This window comes from Perca fluviatilis, chromosome 9 (genome assembly GCF_010015445.1).
Source record: "Perca fluviatilis chromosome 9, GENO_Pfluv_1.0, whole genome shotgun sequence".
Classification (NCBI taxonomy): domain Eukaryota; kingdom Metazoa; phylum Chordata; class Actinopteri; order Perciformes; family Percidae; genus Perca; species Perca fluviatilis.
In genome coordinates this window covers 23,419,527-23,442,096 of record NC_053120.1, presented here as the reverse complement: position 1 = coordinate 23,442,096, position 22,570 = coordinate 23,419,527, and the positions used below count along the sequence as shown (strand labels likewise).

The following is a 22,570-nucleotide window of genomic DNA, read 5'->3' as shown; positions in this document are numbered from 1 at the left end:
GAAGGCAGGAGGTACACTACTGTCAGGTGAAGGAGGCTGCCTGTGACAATACAATAACCTGAGCCTCTTATTTTATCCATTGGTGTTGGACATCACATGATGGCTTTTGCCAGAAATGAGAAAGCACATTTAAATTATTTTAGTTTCAGGGAAAAACATTAAACTGTCATCAACCGTTCTCCTTACTGCTAAAAGTATAAGGAGAGCAGTTTTATATCCGCCAACTGTCAGGAAAGACCCCCCCAGCCATTTTAATCACAAATTCTGGATGCATTTCTTCAGCATTCCTAGCTTTTGACATAAAGTCCCTCGCCCCCTCCCCCCAGTGGGCTATTCAAGGAGCTGGGTTTCCTAGAAAGAGCTTACTTTGGAAGACAGTGCTGTGGTTTTTGGCAGGGCGAGCAGAGAGGGGCTACGATTTTGTCCCCTCCTCCCTCTTGTACAAACACAGTCAAAGAAACAAGCGAGCCTCCGGATCACTTGCACATAATGCACACACTCACCATCAGGAGTAAACAAGCACACACACTAAGACACACAGAAGCAGAAAACATACACCCGGTGACACCTACTTCAAGAAATATTTTGTCATACAGTATCAATTAACATCATAGACAAACATGAAAACACACACACATACACACGGTTTAATAGGAAGAAACAAATAACAGTAAAGGGGTAAAGGGTCTTTCCTTGGATAAACAAGCTGGGTGAGTCTCACTGTCTTAATAACACCTTTAACAACAAAAACAGACACAGTGGGCGATTTGACCGCTAATAACACTGACCAAAGTTCTCAGAAAAGTACAGTGGATGCTCTGGAAGACTAACAAAAGTACTAAGAAAAAAAGGGTGAGCCTGAACAAAAACAAACAAACGGAAAGACAGCAGTTACAGTACGAGAACAATGAAATAAAATAAGATTACTGAGCAAGGTGCATGGGTAGCAGCATTTAGCCTACACAGAGTAGGAAAAAGGAAAAGTGCCTTACGAAGTCAACATCGTCAACATCAACATCAGCATTCATTACATCACCATCCCCTTTGTCAATGTCTCGGACGTCCTCAGCACAAAGTCAACAGACTACAATGTAAATAATTCAACCAAGAAATACAGAAATAAAGTAGGCACTGAGTTCAAGTTTGACTTCTCCCCTGGCCCACATTCAAGAGGAATATGGCTGCAGGTATAAAAGAGCACTTATATCTGTTGCTCCTGACAGGTGGACATCTGAGATGGGAGCCCGAGGGCAAGAACTGAAATTCAGAAAATGAGGGGTGGGCAACTGTTGGAGAGAATAGCATTAGCTTTCCTAACTGTCTGTCCATGAAACATGTCTGAAAATGTGCACTGTTGAACTCCAATATCTTGTTGCTTATCTTCACAACTCTGTTTAGTGCAGTTTTGATCTTGATGTTAAGGTTACCGAACCAACAGAGAAGAGAGAAGGTCAGGACAGATTCAATATAAGATCTGTAGAACAGAATCATAAGAGACTTGTTGACATGAAACTTGGACAGTATCCTCAGGCAGTAAAGACGTTGCTGGCCTTTTTTTGCATAACGCTTCAGAGTGGAAAGTAAATTTGCTTGTTATCCATTACAGTCCCAAGATATTAATAGGTTTTAGCTTCAGCAGAGTCTACAGTCTGTCCCTTGATAATGGTATTTTGGTTGATGTTAGCAGGTTTGTGTCTAAAATGCACATGTCCTTAGTTTTCTGCACATTTAGGTGAAGGAATGCATTGTCGCACCGATCTACTTTTTGTTTCCTTCAAGATGTTTAAAGAGAACATATTATGCTTTCTCTTCTATTCTGACCTATAAATGTTATAATGTTGTATAGTCATGTTAAATGATACCAAAGTGTCAAATAATGCATTTAGACGTGAGCCCTGCAGGCAGCTTGGGTTAGCTCTGTCCAGCCCTGAACACTCAGATCTCATCGGGTCTCAGAGGGGTCTTTGAATTTCCTGTATTTGTCTACGTCAATGAAACGGACTTCCCTACATGGTCACGCTGCTGCACCTTCCCAGGCATTGAAGGTCTTCCGGAAGACGATCAATGACAACGGAGTGGGCTTGGCTGGAGGGGGGCGAGAGGGGCTCAAGGGGGAAGAGGAACCTAAACCAAGCTGTCAGAGGAGCTGCAGATGACGGTAAGAGTTTCCCGACGATCTACATAGTTTATTGGGCCTTGAATCGTGTCAGGATGCTCTATAGGAGCTGCTCTTTAAAAACAATGTTTAATAAAGGGACAGTGGCATCTTCTACTCAACAGCCAGCCCTGTATGAGAACTACAAAGGGTCAATTAGATGTTCAGTCTTGATAAGAATATCTCTTTTTGATCAGTGTTTCATAGGATTTCATTTCAAGAAGAAGAGAAGTCAGGGCCACAGGTCTAAATCAAATATCGATCAGATACCTCAAACTACAGGATCACATACAGAATTATCCAGATTCTATTTATAAGAATCAAACACGTTTGTTATAACTGTGCTGCTTCAGTCTGATCTGAACCTTAAAAATAATGACGAACTGTCAGCAGGCAAGTTGCATTGTGGGTAATGTTTGACAAGCAAGAAGAATGCATGGAATAAAGAGAGACAAGATCTTTGGTTCTGCTGCATCGATTTGTGTGTCGTCTGTGAGTCTGACACTGTTATAAGAGAGCAATGCTAAATCTCTAATAAACACCTACGCCCTTTTTGTGGACGTGAAGCTAAAACAAATTGACTACTTTTGCGTGTTATATGCTTACAATGATTTGGGACATAACATTTTTCAAGATTTATTACATTGTTGGACATGTAGGCTGTGGTATTTTATTGGTAGGGAAACGCCATATTTTTAAGTTGACCACAATCACCAAGAAGAAGCAAATCTAATCTATCCTATTCTGGCTCACCAGATCTACATTGCCGGGATAAAGTCTGTCTTTGTCAGGCCTTATCCCTCCCCATCCGGGGCTTAGCGCTGCCCAAGTCGATTGTGATTGGTTTAAAGAAATGCTTTTTTTCTTCCCTATACAAGAATAGATAAGCAGTGTAGCCAGACCATACTCCTGCACTGACACAGCGCTGTGGAGATAGGTCTAGTGACGAAATCTATCCAGAAATCTATTATATGTTCATATCAGGGCTGGTATCGCCAGTGATTTGCCGAATCAATAAGATTCCGATTCAAAGGGTCCCAATCCGATTATATTTACGATTCGATTCAATATCAATTAGGTTAGGGAAATTTGAATAGCAATCTTGCTTGGATATAAAAGAGATTTTCAGAGAACTTATGTTGTAAATTGTGCAAGGAAGAACCAACCCTCAAATATTTTTTTTATAATGCACCAGGTTAATGTTTACATTAAGAATTGATCCCCAAAAAGTTTCTGTTGGGTTATACATCCATGATGGAAAGGTATATATTAAAATATCACTCAAAAAAGAATAAATTAGTAAATAAAAAAAAAAGCCCAGACCTAGTTCATATTCATGGAACTTTCCATAGTGCTAGCCATCAGTAAAAGACATAGTAGTACTGCCCCATGTGCAGAACAGTGGAAGGTTAATTAAAAATTAACATTTCAAGGATATATACTTATGGTAACTGTTATTTTAGTCGTTATGAGTGTGTACTCCAAAAAGACAATACGACAACAACCGCAGAATTATTGTGTGGAAAATTACAATTAGTTCCTTGATTAGTCTCGGGAGAAGAAGGAATGTTACTGGTGAGAAAGCTCCAACCCCTGTCCCCCATTGACGTATGAACACACAACTTAGAGAGGTTAGAGGAGGAGGTCCAAGTGATTGATGGCGGCTGTGTCTGAGCATGTGTGTGCACGGTGCACCCTGTTGTAGATGGAGCGTCATTGGGGTCTTTGAGTTTATGGTCCCATGGTTAATAGGCCTTCTATTTCCCAAGACCAGTAATAAACTGGTGGAAGTGGGTTATGTAGACACTGAGGTTGAGCATATCTGTTCCTGGAGGTCAAACATTATCCACGTTTAATTCTTTGCTCATTCTTCGTGGCGGTCACATGAGACTGAAAAGTCACAACAATGTCATTGCCACTATGAATCCACAATGTATGTGTGTGTGTGTGTGCGTGTGTGTGTGTGTGTGTGTGTCCACCTCACTTGAGATGTCACCATGGCTATCATGCGGTGGAATGCAGTCAGCAATCCTCACTAAGACATCTGGGAGTGGTGTGTGTGTCCTATGTGTCTTTGTGTGTGTGAGTGTCAAAGGTTCATTGCTCCTTAACCACATGTCATTGTGGTGGTCTGCTCTCACGCCCCCCAGTTTAGCCAATCAAAAGCTGGGCCTAAATAAAGAAGAACCTCCTACTACAACAATTCCCAACATATGTGTCCAACTTTCTCCAACAACAACATTACTACACACAGAGCGTTGTTAACAGAGCTGAGAGACAGGATTTGTCTATTTTTTTAAATCTTTTGTGATTTCAATTTTGTCTGTAAATAATATAAATAAAATGAAAAGAAAGTAATGAAACATGTCCATAATGTTGTCTGTTAATGACATTTCTAAATGATTTCAGCCTATAACAGCAGAGGGTAAGGTGGCATTGCCTACCACTGGGAATTGTTAATTGAGGAGTTCACTCACATATTGCTTTTGGTCTCCCAAACCAAAACACTGCTTGTATAGAAGGACTGCATTAGGGTCTGTTATATTCCGGCAACTCTGTGTGCTACAACATCACATGATCCAGGAAAACCAAGCAAGGCTTGCATTTATTGTTACTGCAGTTTGTACATCTGTTGTAACTCCTTAATTGACCCTACTAATTGAACAAGACAGACAGTATGCCTTTGCAACAGTTTTTACACAAGCTTTGTGCAAAAAAACTTATTTTTATTGCCAATTTCAGTGCCGTTAAATTCAAGCTGATTCTACACAATCCAACCCAAATGTGTCACATCCAGTTCCCGCTCTTAGTCTGTGTTTTGTTTGTTTCTCTGACTTCCTGTTTTATTTTCTTAACCACTGTCTGTCTCTGTTTCAGGTCACTTATCTTCCCGTCTTTGTCTGCTTTCCCGCCAGTGTGATTACCCTCCCTTCCCTAATGTGTGTCACATGTGTGTAATCGTCTTCCCCGGTCCCATGCTACGTTTACACGTGGCCGGCTATTTTCATAAACGGACATTTCAACCTCTCGGTTTTCAGAAAAGTGTTCGTTTATATGTACCCATGTATATATGCCGTCTATGCAGTCAAGAGCACGCCAGACCTGTAGGTGGCAGTGTAACGAGAAGCTCAAGCCCACGTTAGCCAATCAGAATCCTGACAATATCAACAACAGCAACCAATCACGTCTTCTTTCTCTCTCTCGGCTGCCTAAACCCATGTCTAAACCTCCGTTTGTCTCAGTTTACATGCAAATGTGCAAACAAAGTTTTCCAAAATCTCCACTTTGGGAGGAGGTTTTAGAAATAATCGTTTTCTGTGATAAAAACGGGGTTTTCGTGTAAATGAGAGGCCAAACCGCAGGAAAATATCTGCGTCTTTCCTTCGTGTAAACGGGGCCCCAGTGTATATATATATATATATACTCACCTTGTTTTTCAGTTGCCAGGTTGTTGTAGTATCTCGTGTGTCTTGCTCTCCAGCGGGTTTTCCTAGTGTTTGTTTTCCCAGTGTTTCTTAGACCTCTAGCTTGTATTCCGACAAAGTTTACTGCCTGGCGATTTTGTACCTATGCCTGGATTGTTCTCTGGACAATAAAGCTCCTTACCTTTGTACTCTCTGCTCTGAGTCGTGCTTTTCGGTCCGCCGTTGTACCGTGACAAAAAGAGGTCTTGACAAAAGCATAGAGTGCCATTATATCAAATGTGTGTGACTACTTTTCTTAATCAACCTGCTGTTTTATGGCAAAGTGCTCCAAGCTAAAATAAAGTAATGTATGTATTCCTAATACCTTAGCTACATGTCTTTTCAATGTGGGTCGGCCAAAACAGTTGAGGACACCGTATTGACCTATGTGCTCTGAGACACATGTACAGTATGTGTGCTACTTGTAAATCTGATTTCAGAGTGTCACATTGAGCCTGACTCACCATTTTTGCCCTCCCAGGCGAGCCCCAGCAACCCACTGTAGTCTCTGTCAGTTAGCAGATAGGACAGACAGAAGTTGTCCCAGTTGTTCTCAGAGTACAGACTCAACAGTTTCTCAGGCCCGATGTAAAGAGGGTACAGAGGATCCTTTTTATCCTCGTCCGTCATCACCTGGAGAGAGACCAGCAAACACACTGTTGAATCAAATATCTGCAAAAGAGCTCACTTGACACACAACGATTCAAACAATTACACGCTCCTCCACGGCTCTAAGAAAGTAAGCATTGTATTTGTCATTTTAAATCATTTTGAAGCTGAGAGTCTGTCCCTGTTTAATTCTCACTGGTAGAAGAAGACATATAGGCACCATCGAGAGCCATGCATTAACCCAATCATCTCAAGGTCTTGACATGTTTGTGTAACTAGAATTGAATGTGTGAAAGCCAGGATTACTGGTTACTGGAGTTATCAAAGACCTGAAGTGCATCACTCTAAGATTTGGCACAATCGTGTCCTTGTTTGAGTGCAGAAGGATCTTACACGGAGGGATTTCACTTTGAAGTTGATCAGCTTGATTCCATCAAAGTCCACTTTGTCGTAGATGTCATTCACAGCTCGCACGTAGGAGGCAACCTGAGAAAAACATACATTTATGTGAAAAAATGGTCGTTTTCTTTTAGTGTGTAGGTGCTTGAGGTTTACGAGGCCCTGGAGCTCAATCCACTGCAACTTGAAAACTCAGCTGGACAAAACAAAGAAATGAAGAACATAATATCTTCTTCGATTTGACAGCACATATGCAGCACCTTGGCACCTTGGATGCAGGAGACACTTCAACCAGCAAAGCCTGTGATTGATGACAGCATTTTGTCTATTTACACTTCAAGAGCACATCACAGCATCACTTAGTTTATTTTCTCACCCGGTGCAACAAAAGGTTTGGCACTGAACCAGGAACAACAACAACCATGTGTGTTTATGGTGGAAACAATCTGAGGAGATTCAGAGGTGAGGGGGAGGACGGACAGCAGGACGTAGGCGAGAAATAATTAACAGTGTGGCCACAAAAAACAGCTATGGACAGATTTACTTACTTATTAACTGACCATGGTCAGGTGGTTTTTCACAAAGAGATTTAATAAAAAAAAAAAGCCTGGATGTGAAACTTGTTCCTGACTGACCCTGCATCAGATACTGAGAACATGATTAAACATCTGTGATGTTATAATTTCAATCAGACATGGAATGTCATAATAAATACTGTTTATTGGTTTTAATTTAATGGAAGTTACAGCTTAAAAACTTATGTTACTGGATTCCCACATCAGTATGTGACTAAACTAGGAAGGGCTCATCAGGAAAGCATCTCATGTGACCTCTGACCCCAAAGAGGAGCGCTTTGTACAGACAGAAACTTCAACACAGACACACACTTGAATCACTGTTATCTTTCTTAATGCACTGAGGCAATGCAGGCGCGCCAGCAGGCAAGCAGCTTTTAACCCAGTCACTCAAATCTGAGTTCACCGCAGGACAGCCAACACTAAAAACAAGATCAGTTTTATCCAGGAAATCAAAAATGCATTCTTCTTCATCAACTTTGCATCTTATAGAGTTGTTACTTTATACTGAAGGTACATAGTGGAGCTGCTGGGTGCAGCTGAAGAACAGAAAATGACTGGTCCTGCATGTTCAACCGGACTGGTGGCTCTGTGCCAGGTCTGCACACCTGGCTGGCACGGTACCTTATTTGGTAAATATTTTGCAATGCATGTGCCACTCAGGAGCGGGTCTAAAGGGGTGGTCCCCCCTGATTGGGTCTTGGTCCCCCCCCCCCTTTGCCACCTCATTTTAAAAATCTTGGAATCGCTTCTGGTGCAACCATGTTCTCAGAAAGGGGAGGCTCTGAACCTCCTCCCTACTGCTGCCATGTGACAGCTGCGTGCGTCTGTGCGGGCCCTGGCACGTGGTGCTTTATTCAGCCTCACAGCAGCAACAGCTTGGTCCTTTATTTTTTCTATTGTTGAATATCTCAACAATACATATATGAACAACCTCAAAACAAATAGTTTTCCTTAATTTCCTTAGTATATGTTACTCATTAGAGGAAACTGTCTAAAAAAAAGAAGAAAAGGTTCAGCCATGATTGGAGATTAACATAGAAATCCTAAAATATTTCACCGTATTTGGCCGTCCGTTCCCCTGTCTAATGCTTGTGTTTCCCTGTGTTCCCCCTCCTGTTGTGTCTTCCATGTACCTAGTTTGCCTCTGTGTGTGTATGTGTGTGTGTGTGTGTGTGTCTTATTCCCATTTTGCTGCTCACCTGGCCCCTGCCTACCTGCACAGCTGCCAGCAATCTGCTCATCACCTCTCCAGCATATCAACCCTGACTCTTCTCCCACTCTGTTCCAGACTGTTGTTCCAGTTACAGTAGTAGCTACCTTCAGGCCAAGCTGTAGAATCTTTGAGGTATTTTATTTTTTTTTTTAGTGTGACTGTTAATCAAGTAAATGCTTGTTTGTTCTCTTTGTTCCGAGATTCCTGTTTGCCTATCTGCTCGTCTGTCTGCCGACGATCACTCCCCTGCTTCCTCTGCCTGCCACGCCACCTTGACGCTCTCCAGTCATCCCCATTTTCTAACCAATCTCCGTCTAAAATAATATTACAATAAACCTGTTAAAAAACTTTAGCATCCTGTCGGTGTTCTGCACTTTGGTCCACTCACAAACTCGCACACGTGGGTCGGGTTTCAGCTCAGAAGCCGAGGACATCCTGTTGTGTTTTGATGCTGGATGTTCCATTACACTACTCTAGAGTACATTGTGTTCTCTGGTATGCTTAGGTATCGGCATCCTCTCAGTGCCTCACTGTGAAGGAGGTGGCACGCTGGCTTGAGCCTTTTCTTTTGTGTTGAGGAAAAATGGCGCACAGAATGTCTACAAGCCTGTTTAAAGTGCGTATCCCATATGAAACATGTCTTGTTAAAGTGGGAAAAAAAAAGAAATGTTTGAAGAAAAAATATTTGAACCGGTCACCTGACCCACAACAGCCTCAACAGACTTGAACCTCTTGTAGTAGAGGTGGTCAGCATGGAGGTGGAGCAGGCAGCTGGTCTTTGACTCATCAACTGTTCTCCTCATCCGGCTCACTGGTGCCTCCTGTGGGTGAAATTGCAGAGACATGTTAAAGGAGGAATTACACCTGAACAGATTTTTTTATGGGACACAGTGAATAAGGCAGATCTGAATCCTGCTAAAACACCGGGGGGGGTTACAGCCTTTAATTGATAGGAGGGCTTAAAGACAGGAAAGGGGAGAAAGAGAGGGGGCGACATGCAGCAAATGGCCACTGGGTGGATTCGAACCTGGGCCCCTGCTAAGGACATCGAATGCACACTCTACAGCGTCAGCTAATGGTTGCCCCTAGCATGTACTTTAATTATTGAATATGTCTTTGTAGGTGTAAGTTCATGAAGTGCTGCTGATGCGTACGTATATATCAACATGATGTCTTTAACTGGAACGCTGTGTGTCCCAGTGGGAAACGGGATGTGTAGCCACAGGAACACAACATGAACGCTCCACTGGGAACAACATCTGTTCAGACCATTTCATGACCAAACAGTGGAAATGACCTCCACCAGCAGGCATGTTAAAAATGGATCCATACCAATGTCCCGACATCCATTGTTGATAATGAACACTGGGACCACCACCCAGTTGGTCAAAGGTTAACAATAAATAGAGTACCCAAGGGGGAGATTAGCTAAATAGATTTGGCAGCTGTTTATTCCATCATACCTGGTTTTGTAATTGCACTGCAATTGAGATTTTCTGGTGGGTTTAAATCTGTAGCAGCTTCTGTTCCTTTCAGAGCATCCTAAATCCTGTGAGTTGCTCTTGGTGACTCAACAGACTAAATAAAAGTGACCAAAGAAAGCGCTTGTGAATAAGGTCAGTTATATTTACAGATGACACACTGTCAATAAATGTTTCTGGGTTAGGAGTTAATTATCTATAAACGGCATTGCAAAGGAGGACATTTTGAGGGTGAGGGCCGAGAAAGAAAGCAAGGCAGAGTGTGCGTAAGTGTTTTTATTGTAAGCATTCACTGACTGATGACTGGACTGTCCTACCTCATCAGGTCTGAGGCTTTGGGCGAGGAGGTTTAGATGTTCTGCACCACAGAATCCATCAGGGTCAGTTCTCATGGATGGTAGGACTGTACAAAAGCAAAAATAGACACTTTGATAACATGTACAGGATAAAAGCATAGCTGTGGATATGTTGATGTACAGTTGTGTTCAGAATAATAGCAGTCCAACATCAATAAACCTCATAAATCAATTTTTTTGGTAGAAGTGATATTTCTACATGGCAAATAATTTACTAGTAAATGTTGTAGAGTCACAGAAAACCAACAGACCCAACAATCATGACATGCATGCTGCTCATTCTGTGTAATTTAATCTGTAATTGAAAGGGGCATGTTCAAAATAATAGCAGTGTTGTGTTCACTTAGTGAGGTGATTGATTCTGTGAAGACATAAGCGTCAATTATGGCCCATATTTAAGGAAGGAAGGAAGCAAATGTTTTGCATGCTGGTTATAGTGCATTTCACACTGAAATACTCAGCAAAATGGGTCGTTCCAGTCATTGCTCTGAGGAACAGCAGACTTTGATTAAAAAGTTGATTGAAGAGGGGAAAACATAAAGAAGTGCAAAAAACTATAGGCTGCTCAGCCAAAATTATTTCAAATGCCTTGAAATGGCATCCAAAGCCTGAACGACGGGGGAAAAAACGGTCAACTACCATTCTAATGGATCGAAGAATAGCCAAAATGGCAAAGGCTCAACCAATGATCAGCTCCAGGAAAATCAAAGAAGACTTAAAGTTACCTGTGAGTACTGTTATGATCAGAAGAAGGCTATGTGAAGCAAAGCTATCAGCTAGAAGCCCCCGCAAAGTCCCATTGCTGAAAAACAGACATGTACTGAATAGGTTGAAATTTTCCAAAGGACACATTGACTGGCCAAAGGAGAATTCTGTGGACTGATGACAGCAAAATTGTTCTTTTTGGGTCTAGGGGCCACAGACAGTTTGTCCGACAATCCCCATGCACTGAATTCAAGCCATAGTACTGTGAAGACAGTAAAGCATGATGTTGCAAAAATCATGTTATGAGGATGTTTCTCATACTGTGGTGTTAGGCCTATTTATTGCATACCAGGGATCATGGATCAGTTTCAATACATCAAAATACTGAGGTCATGTTGCCTTATGCTGAAGAGGAAATGCCTTTGAAATGGGTCTTTCAACAAGATAATGACCCAAAACACACCAGTAAGCGAGCAAAGTCTTGGTTCCAGATGAACAAGATTGATGTTATGGAGTGGCCAGCCCAATCCCCAGATCTCAATTCCATAGGTGACATCAAAAATTTTGTTTCTGAGGAAAAACTCAGTAATAAAGAGGAATTGTGGACATTCCAGTGCAATCGTCCTGGGCTGGAATACCTGTTCACAGGTGCCAGAAGTTGGTTGACTCCATGCAACACAGATGTGAAGCAGTTCTCAGAAATAATGGTTATGCAACTAAATATTAGTGCAGTGAATCAAAGTAAAGTAAACCCTTGAGACATTTTTCAGTTTATACAGTAAATGTTTGAGTTTGTAAAGAAAAATGCAAATACTGCTATTTTTTTGAACAGCCTAATATTCCTTTTTCTTCACTTTTTGTAAAGGTATAACTTGATAAATTTTGCTCATGTTTTGATTTAGAATTGAATGTGCAGTGTTCCCAATGCATTGATATTATGGAATTAAAAGCTATTCTAAGGACTTTGAGCATTATTCACTTTTTTAAATCACACTGCTATTATTTTGAACACAAGTGTACATATTGCAACTACTCTGTCTCATTTTTTTGTCTCTCCTTTGTCATCTGTTCCTTGTCATAAATGTTTCGAAGCACCATGGCAAATAAAGGGAGGGACACCAAAAATGTACTCAAATTAACTGATGAGATGGTGATGGCAGTAATGTCAGTTGTGTTAGTGAGTGAATGTGTGGCAAATATGCTGTGCAGGTGTTGGTGGGGAAAATGATAAAGAACCCCCAAAAAAGCACATTGAGAGAGTCAGCCAAAGTGGACAGTCCATGAACCTGCAATAAAACAGCAAACAAGTCACAGCCAAACAGGCCAGAGGGTCGTCACACTCTGCTTCCGTCAATCACACACAAAAAGGCAGGATGAAACCCACACAGACAAGCAAACACTATCACCAGTAATTTTGTCCTTGAACATGTTCCGTCAGTGACTGAATCAACAACATCAATGGCTGACTTTAAAGGTCCCATGACATGGTGCTCTTTGAATGCTTTTATATAGACCTTAGTGGTCCCCTAATACTGTATCAGAAGTCTCTTTCCCGAAGTTCAGCCTTTTGTGCAGAATTATAGCCACAAGAGCCAGTCCCACAATGAGCTTTCCTTAGTATGTGCCATTTCTGTGTCTGTAGCTATTGAGGAGGAGATGGGGGGGGGCAAGGTGGAGTGTGGTGGTGTGGGCTTGACCAACTGCCACTTTGCTCGTTTGAAAGCCATGATGTCTCTCTCTCATGGGTGGGCCAAATTCTCTGGGCGGGCAAAGCAGAGAAAGGGGAGGTAATCTTGTTCCTTATGACCTCATAAGGAGCAAGATTTTCTCAAAGGCAGGACAGGATACCCATCTACATCTATCGACATTTCTAGCCGCTGGGGGACGATAGGCAGGCTGGGGGAACTCATTAATGTTAAAAAAAACTCATAAAGTGAAATTTTCATGCCATGGGACCTTTAATGCCATCATACAGTGTCCCCTAGAGTGGCGGATCTACCGGGTGGCATTGGGTTGCAAATTCCACCCTAAATAAAGCCTTGCCACCCCAGCTTCCACCCCAGTCAGCAGCTTTAAAATCAAAGAAAAGTTGTGGCTCATTGGACATTTACGCGAGCAAATTTATAATATCCGATTGCAAGTGAATGCAGCACGAGACGACCAGCACTCCGCAAGGCCAGGTCTATATTCGACTGCACAAACCACCCCATTCACTCTGAAATCGTAACACTCCCCTCAGGTCGCAGATTTAGAGTACCCCTGTTCAAGAGGAATAGGAGTAAAAACTCCTTTGTTCCATGTGCAATAACTCGGCTTAATTTGCACATTTAATGTAGAATTATTTTTAGAGATTGCTCCTGTGGTATACAATTGTGTTGTATGTATTATACAGGAAACATTTTTGTAGTCATGTCTTTGTATTGTTGTCTTGTTTATTTGTATGTTGTTTGAATGTGTTTTTTATCTTGCACTCCTGACTGCATATCAAGTTTCCCATTTGGGATAATAAAGTGACTGAACTAACTCCGCCCACCCTCCCCCACTCCCTTTCACACTTTCCTTCTATTCGCATGCCGATTATTTTCGGTTTTGCGGGAGGACCTAAGTCACACTGGACTACATCCACATGCGTCAAGGTAAACCAGCTATAATGCCATGCAGCTTCAAGCATAAATTAATTTACAAGATGGACGGCATTCTGAGCGGCGATGTCCGTGCTTCACACGGCAGCACAGAGAGGTAGCCTATAGTGTGTTTAACATGCAGCACATGTACTAAACGGCAGCTGACGTCAACGATGCCCTAATGCACAGAAGAGCAGATGGGGAGGAAGTGGGAAATGTACTTCCTGTGGGGTCTGGCTGGGGTCAACCTCTCTCTGTAGTGAACTATAGCAGATAACAGATTATTCATAAATGTCCTTCTTGTCTGCGATGTACTGTACAATGTCCTCAGGAGTTATCAACTTCTCTGCTTCTGCGTCGGGGATCTCAAAGCCAAACTCATCCTCCATGGCCATGATGATCTCCACCTGGTCTCAACTATCCAGACCCAGGTCTTTCATGAAGTGGGAGGCTGTCTGCAGCTTCTCAGGGTTGGTAAGCGGTGAGCAGTAACTCCACATGGCTACTTAATATGCATGCGGATGACGTCATCAGACTTTGCTTCTTCATTCTTTCTAAACTTCACTCAGTATTTTGATATCAGGAATTATATGATTTATCTTTTTGACAATAGCTTAGGGAAATGTTCAGCCTCCGGGCACTGAGCTTTCTGTCATTTGAACAATATAGTTGAATAGCCCTGCTGTAAAATCTCTGCAGTCTTATTTACCTGGGATTCGCTGTGAACGGTTCTTTTCCATATTAAGTAAAAAAAGCTATACTATGGGTTAGGTAAGGATTTTTCATAAATTCCAGCACACTTCTAAAATTACCTCTAACCACTTGTTTATTTACCAGTAAAGTACAATAAGGAAAGACATTCTACTTCATTCAGGGGCTTTCCAAATAAATATTAATTGTATATACTTCTGCCACGAGGTGCCACCACTCAACATCTCCTGCCACCCTCTTGCCACCCCATGAATATATTTCTAGATCCGCCCCTGGTCCCCAATAAAACAGTTCTCCAATCATAAATAATTGAACAGAGATTAAACACAAGGTTTGGTTCAACCCACTACTGTTCATTTTTTGGAGCAAACAGGACATTGTGTGAGATAAGCTCACAAATAAACACACTAGTGATGTGGACCAAGGCCACAGTCTGATCCTTGATAAAACATTTTGTTTGTGCTCTGTGTGTGTGTGTATGCTTAACCAGGAGTATTGATCTGGGAAGGAAATACTGATTAAAACATCCCAGGAATTACCGATATTATCTCTTTCAGGGCCCCGAGCGAGGGGTTTCTGGGGCTTTGGTAAAATGTGGGGAATATTTGGCAAATTAAGAGCATTTTTGTTTTATTGTTATATTATGTGATGTCTTTCCTAACATTTCAAGGTGTTGTAAACAAAGGAAGCCCTTAAGTTTGAAACTAATTTAAGATCGTTGGTCAATGACTTCTTTTGTTTACTCAACAGGTGTACAAGGTCACAGTTATTGCTTTATAACCCCAGTCATAGAAAAGAGTTTATTTTTGGATTTAAGATACAAAAGTTCATATTAGTTCCTACTGAATGACACTTCAGCTACACAAGCAAAGTAACGATACCAGTCATTCAAATTGGTTGGCGTATTGCTTCTGGTCTCACTTTTAAACTATGCTTATTTTAACCATTTCTTATACACAAGAATTTAAAACAATATGTGCAGAAATAAATTGAAATCAGCTCCTGAGTGACCAGCATGTCAAGCAACACTTCATAAATATAGGACCCACATTTAGAAATAAGCACTGTGGTATTGAGTGGGAGCCATGGGCCAGCCTGTGGAAAAAGCTGTGATAACTGCTGGTTTGATTTCACTCTGTGATTTGCAATACCTCTGGGACGGCTGACTCGTTCAGATTGATGCAATAATGATGGAATTGCAGTCAGGGGAGGCATTGCATTTGCATGAATTGGCCCATCTTGTTGCACTGGCAAAGACAGAATTCCACAAAAAAGCAAGGAGCCAAAAGGACTTCATTGCAACATAGAGTATTAGGTTTACGGTCAGGGACTGTGGGGAATATGCGTATGAATATGGGAGAAAGAATGTAAGTTAATGCAAAGTACACTGCTGCAAAATTTAGTTGAAACAATAGATTTAAGTGGGATGTAGCACTAACTCTGTGGTTATATTATTCTAATGTAGAGACTGAGACTAATGTTCAGAAAACAAAGTATTCCAGCTACATTCATGTGGATAAAAATGGGCTTTGAATTCCACAACTTACAGTAGAGGCACATGACATAATAATCACTTTCACATGCAGTAATGTGAGAGTGACAGAATCAGGCAATGTTTTGCCAGTTCACTGGTGACCCTTAAGAACTTCAGGGGGTAATGCACAGTGTGTGCATGTGTACATAAATGTGTGTGTGTGTGTGTGTGTGTGTGTGTGTGTGTGTGTGTGTGTGTGTGTGTGTGTGTGTGTGTGTGTGTGTGTGTGTGTGTGTGTGTGTGTGTGTGTGTGTGTGTGAGAAACATTCATTCAGCAGTACAACATCTCCCTGAAACAGACATGGACCTAGGAACAAGCAACACATGATTGGACACACCATCCTATGAAAGTCCTGCAGCCAATCACAAACCAGTATTTAGTTCTATACATGGGGGTGGAGGAGGATGTGGAGGTCTAAATGCTAGGTGTCAACCCAAATTTTTTCCAGACCTTTCTACTTGCCCATGTTCCCTCTCTCTCTCTCTCTCTCTCTCTCTCTCTCTCTCTCTCTCTCTCTCTCTCTCTCTCTCTCTCTCTCTCTTTCTCTCTCTCTCTCTCAGTTTGTTTCTGTCTCTTTCTTGCCTTAGTTGCAAAAGATTATCAGTTTTTGCCAATTCAAAAGCAAAGAATTATGCTCCATAACAATTATAAACTGTCAAACTATCAAAGTATTGTTCTGAAACCTTGGGGTGGTGACTTGACTCATGCACATTTTCAAAATCCTCTAAATATTCAGCCATGACATTAAAAACTTTTCGATAACACCAAGCTACGCTTTCTGTGATCCAACACAACAAACTCTTCCTTACACTCGTCTCTCTAACTCTTACTCCGCTCTCTTATGGCAGCAAGTCACTTCTCACAACACTTCAAAACGAGACTTCTCTGCGACTTAGGTTAGACACAGACAAGATTAAGCGAAAGGTAAAGTAAAACATCTTATTTCTCTGTAGGGTTCTTTCCATAAAGGTGTCAGACACTAATAATAACAATCAGAGCAGGTTGAAAAATACTGAAGTTCCCCTTTGAGCCAGAGCCACTTGAATCTCATTCCAGCTTTATGTATACAGTATGTCAGTGAAAGTATGTTTGAGCAACACACTGACACAAAATTACATATATGTATTCTTGCATTATGGTTAGGGAGTTTGGTTTGTTGGGAGCAGGTGCAACACTGGCTAAAAAAAAAACATTGACTTTTTAAACCATGATGTCTGTACTGCAGAAGGACATTTTTGCCCTAAAATCACTGACCAAGTGCCCCATGAATGACCCCATGAAAGTTTTCAGTGATATTTAAAGTATGTGTGTTACCCTTGATTTATCTTAAGGAAGTATGAAGTTAATACTGTAGTTACCATCATCATTTACGCTTAACTTCAAAGGGATGGTCACATAAACCAGGGTGTTTACTACTATGCTAAACTACTAAACGACTAATAAAAGCTTGGCAGAATTTCATTCAGGAAAACTTTGTTTATCCTTCATTCTCTCTCTCTTCCAACTTTATCAGCTGACTATGGGCTTTTCTCTCTTTCAGTTAAACCAACCAGATGTTGACATGATCTCCAAGAGCCAATCACATCATTATTGTCAAACTTTAAAAATGTTCTCCTCTCTTCTGCTGTCAGTTGTTCTTTCAGTGTGAAATCGATGCTACCTTCCTCCACCATATTCACTTCCAATTGTCACCACATCTAGAGTCCAGGGTTCCTTCCATCATCAGAAGCTCCACATCACATCAATCCAGACCTTCAGGCATTTTCTTCATCCCTTCACCACTAGTGTCTAGCAGGGGCGTAGCACACAATTCTGGGGCCTGTAGAAAGTCATTCTCTATGGGCCCCTCCTTGCATTCACTATTATTCTAGCATCTTTTTGGGCCCTCCTCATACAAGGGCCCTGCGTACTCAGTCCCCCCACCCCAGTACGACAGTCCTGGTGTCTAGACTCCATCAGGGGGTATTCCTGTACTACTCATGGCATCTCTACCCCTTAAAAATGTATGAAATCGTGATGTGGTTCTTCATACTATTAATGTGTCCTGTTTATACGTAGAATGGTGCCCTTAGTTGCCCTGTGTCCTGATGTCATTACATTACATTACCTACATCCCAGGGGAAAAAAAGCTCCTTACAAAACCTTTGTTGCCCCCAGACAACAACCACAGGAAGTGGAAATACACACAGGAGTAGACACATTATGTCAGCCATGTGTGTCCTAATTTCCCTCTTGTAGGAAAGCATTGATTGTTTATTGAAATATCAATTGCCAAATCTTTCACAGTTTCCTGCAGATATGCAGGCCTGTGAATGAAGAACGGGATGTCAGCTGCAACGTTATATCATGTAAATGTTGCTACAGTCATAAAAGATGTTGAAGAAATGGCGGGAGGTGTATGGAGGAAGGCAGCCACGGAGTCTGTGTAGACTTAAGAACAAACACAAGGGTGTGGTTTGGCACGATCAACTATGTTTCCAGGAAAATGCTTTCTTGGAAATAATCCTATTCCAATGAAAATGTGTACACATAGCCAGATAAACCCACCGAGATAGAAATACACATGCACACAACATTTTTACAGCTTTCACTGATGACTGCCATATGGCCAAACCATAAGCTGACACAATTATGGCAACTAAGTATGTTTTCAACAACTTTAATCCCTGGAAGATCCTCTACCTGCTCCTCTTTTTCATCTCCCCATTCCCTTTAGAAACACTTTTCCTTCTCCTGCCGTTGTACTGTACCTCTTCTTTCAACTTCATACCTTCCTTGTTACTTTATCCCCCATCTCTCCTCCTCCTCCTTCAAAAGTCACACCATCTTTGCTTTATCTTTTCTTTGGCATGTGCCCAGGAAGGTTGCTAAATAGGTTCTGCTGTTACAGTATAACTCCACTCTTACTACGAGTTAAGGGTGCGGATAGTTCATTGACCCCTAGTAACCTTAGTTTGTAATAGAGCTTGAGGCTACAGATACTGTACAGATACTGTATGAGAACAGTGAAATTGGGATTAGTAACAGGCTGTAGTTGTGAGACTACTAGGGGGGCCATGAATCAAACTGTTTGAGGAGATCTACTGTAGAAAGGAATTTTATTGTTCTGCTCTTGCCATCATCACCAAATAGCCAAGAAAAACAGCTGAGGTAATGGGGTGTCCTTTGGACAATTTCAGTCTGCAAATGAACAAGCTTCAGAGTTTTTCATCCTGGACACTGCTGGAGGCAGTTAGAAAATATGTGCTGAGACAACATTGTCTGAGAAATGTATTCGTAAAGTGGAAAACAGGAGGTAGTCTTACCCATGTCATCCTCGTGGTAGATTATAGAGTGGTGATCTGTTTGGTTGCTGGTGTATCTATGTATTGGCTCTGTGTGATAGGTCCCGTTGTCTGTATGGATGGTTCCCTCGAACTGACCCTGTAATACCGAGCCATGGCAGGCTGAACCATGTTCATCTGCAAGACCAGGTCAGGAGAGATAACATGCCAGGGTCAGAGAGACAGAAAGAATAAATAGATAAGATACTGAGAGAAACTTCAAGATTAGAGGCAGCAGATACAAGAGGAGAGATGGGGCAATAATGAGAAAGCAACTAATTGACTTTTTGATCTGCACAGTTCAATATATTTTACTTTGTTCTCAAATTTCAAAAACCAGGGAAGTTTTTCCACAAACAGATTTGCATCCAGATGTTTTATCCAAGACTATGACTGTTGATGTTAGGTGATTAAAAGCTTTGATGCCCAGTAAATTCACTTAGACTTGAATCACGGTAAACTGTTCCCAGCTCTAGTGGACCAGATATCACAGTCATACCCACCCTCTAGTGTTCCAGAATATATGTGGGAGAGATCAGCCGATGTGGAACCATTTTCACTGACCACCATGAAATGTTCGGAAAATTCTGCTGCATTGCGTTTTAAACGGAGACGGAAAGTTCTGCAGGAACAAAAACACAAACAGCTCACAGATGTGGTCAACGCTTTGTAGTGTAGTGAAAGGTATGTAGATCTATTACCAGCAGGAAAATATGGACAATTAATTGTTGACACGTGTTGACACAGAAGAAAAAATAGCCAGACTGTGTTTTCAAGAGGGCTTTTGAAACAGTTGCCACAGTTAGAGAAATGTGACGTTACCTGTGGAAAGCAGTAAAGTCCAGCTGCAGTGTGTGCTCCTGAAGGTGTGAGGCTCTCTTGGCTCTCAGGTGCTTCCTGTGAAGATCCTCCCTGTCGTACGACAAGCCCTCATAATGTTTTATATATGGACTGATGCCACTCACAGCACCTGGCAAAACAGATAACATTCCAGTCACTTCACAGAGCTTTACACCTCAAAGGGAAACCAGACAAGGATGCCCACTTTCACCTTCCATGTTTTTCATTTTCAGTGAACCAATTGCTGCAGCACCTCACAACATAAAATCAGCCTTTATGCAGATGACATGTTGTTATACTTACAAGCTTCTTGCCTGCTATTGCAAGAGATATTTATCTTAATTGACACTCTCCATTTTACATTGAACAATAAACTAAAACATGAGTACTCCTCTCTGAAGATGCTTGTAATTATTTAGCATTAGGTCAGCTAAAACCACAGATTTGGGAAATATTGAGGACAATAATAAATCAAGACATCTTGTTACTGTAAGATAGTTACTACATGTTATTGTTGTTCACTTATTTATTTATTCTTTCACCTATTTATTTTCATTTTTTCCTCGACAAGGTGTACTATGAGTAAAATTAGAAAAATCACATCCAAAAAAATGTCAAGACAGATTATTTGTGAGAAAGAACCACCTATTTGACTTTCACAGAATAGTGTTTAATGTGCTTTGTGTATGTCAACACTACATACTATTGGCACTGAATGTTGTTATTCAGAAAATCCTTTTTGTCACAAAATATATTTGCCTATAATAATAAGTGAATGGTGTATATAGTATATAAAGCTATTTTATTTGTATTTTTGTCTAATATTTTAAATCTTGTTTTCTTTTGCTTTATTGACTCTTGAGCTGCTCCAACAAGTGAATTCCCCTGATGTGGGATCAATAAAGTTGATCTTATCTTAACTTTGTCTCATTCTACCTGCCCTTTATCCATTCTCCTTTCTACCTTATCCCTACCCCCTAACCTCGCCCTCCCTTCTGCTCATGCCTCCCTTCATATTCCATCTGGTGCATTCCTCTCCCACGTCTCATTGTAGGTATCGTCTGGGGCTGGGAAAACTGCCTAAGACGTAACTCCCACACTGAGTCTCCCTCCCCCCGGTCTTCAGTATGTCCTCCCAGACCAGCCTACAGATGACATCCTACTTCTCCCTCCCCTTTTACATCCATTCTTCGGTCTTCAACATCCAATAACTCCTGAATTTCCATTAAACCTTTAAATAACATATTATATGTAAAAGCTTTACTGAACTGACAATCTTTTGTTTATTTGTTTATCTGTGACAACAATGTTCCGATTAACATAACATTTGGTGAGCACATTCATGCTCCCAATTAAAATCAACAAACCAAATTTGTATGTGTGATTTTACCGCCTTCCACCGTCAGACCAAATTTGGACTGCCGTTATACTGTATGACTGATTGCTGATCTGTGTTGACTGTGAAAGTGCTGACTACCCAGAGAAAGCCTTGGAAAAGACTTGCACTTTCATATACAAGATGTTATTACCTAATAACTGTTGCCCCTCCTGAGTAAATCCCACTTACCTAAACCCTTAATAAATGTGTCTACCATATTATTCACAATTTAGTAAGCCAAACATTATGTTTACGTCACTGGCAGGTTTTGCAGGCTGGCTCAATGCAGCATTCCTGAGAGGACAGGTTGAGACATGTCTGAGCCATAGGTCTGAGCCCAAAAGAGGCCAGTCCACCACAGAAAATACTAACACATCCACATGCACTGAGACTCACATACACACAACCTAACTAAGCTAAACAACCTCAAACAACCCCACATACTTATTCAGAGGGCAGGTGAGGAAACACACACACACACACACACACACACACACACACACACACACACACACACACACACACACACACACACACACACACACACACACACACACTAATCTTCCCACTCTACCACCACACTACCTGTAACCCGGTCCCGGCAGTCGACCAGCAACATTAGCAGCCAGTAGTGTTGAACCCCCATGGTCTCCTCATTGGTGTGTTTTTCTTTTCTTTTCCTTTCACTGTTTTTTCTTTCTCTTCCTTCGCTCACATCTGTCTCTCTTAATCATCCCTTCTGACTTTAAGAAGTGTTCACCAGCCTCGTACCTGTGCTCTTCCCTGGAATGTGACTAGTTGGGAAGTTCAAGCCAGAGGAGAGTCAAAGACTGACAGGCATATTCAGACTTGTTTGCTAGCATGCTATGAGTTATCTGCACAGTTAAAGGAAGGATTTAAAAAACACTTGTAGGAGGATTACTTACTGAAATAGTAAGAGTGGTGTGGTAAAGATAAAAAGTGAACATTTGCTGTACAAGTACCTGTAACCTTAAGCATCTGTAACTTTAAATATAGTAATAAATCCAAAGGAACAAACCCTCAGAAGTTGCTCAGTGGCTAACAGTTCAATACATTAGTTGTATTGGGCAACAAAGCAAACAGGATATTTATAAAAAACTTGCTTGTTGTTCATGGATAAATACCGGTTCTCACCTTTATTTTTTACAGGCAAGTCATTAAGAACAGGTTCTTATTTA

At 41.3% G+C, this 22,570-nt stretch overlaps 1 protein-coding gene across 1 annotated transcript in view; it reads right to left on the bottom strand.

Annotated features, from left to right (window-relative positions):
* Nucleotides 1–22,153, bottom strand: part of si:ch1073-396h14.1 (disintegrin and metalloproteinase domain-containing protein 10) — a 34,840-nt gene extending 12,687 nt beyond the window's left edge. The window contains exons 1-8 of the mRNA XM_039811696.1: nt 21,957–22,153; nt 19,976–20,123; nt 19,657–19,775; nt 19,136–19,291; nt 10,217–10,302; nt 9,117–9,239; nt 6,622–6,714; nt 6,084–6,252 (exon numbers count right to left, since the gene is read on the bottom strand). Of these exons, the coding sequence (XP_039667630.1) occupies nt 6,084–6,252; nt 6,622–6,714; nt 9,117–9,239; nt 10,217–10,302; nt 19,136–19,291; nt 19,657–19,775; nt 19,976–20,123; nt 21,957–22,017 (955 nt within the window). The 5' untranslated portion in view covers nt 22,018–22,153. The remainder of the gene's footprint in view (nt 1–6,083; nt 6,253–6,621; nt 6,715–9,116; nt 9,240–10,216; nt 10,303–19,135; nt 19,292–19,656; nt 19,776–19,975; nt 20,124–21,956) is intronic.
* Nucleotides 22,154–22,570: the final 417 nt, after the last annotated feature.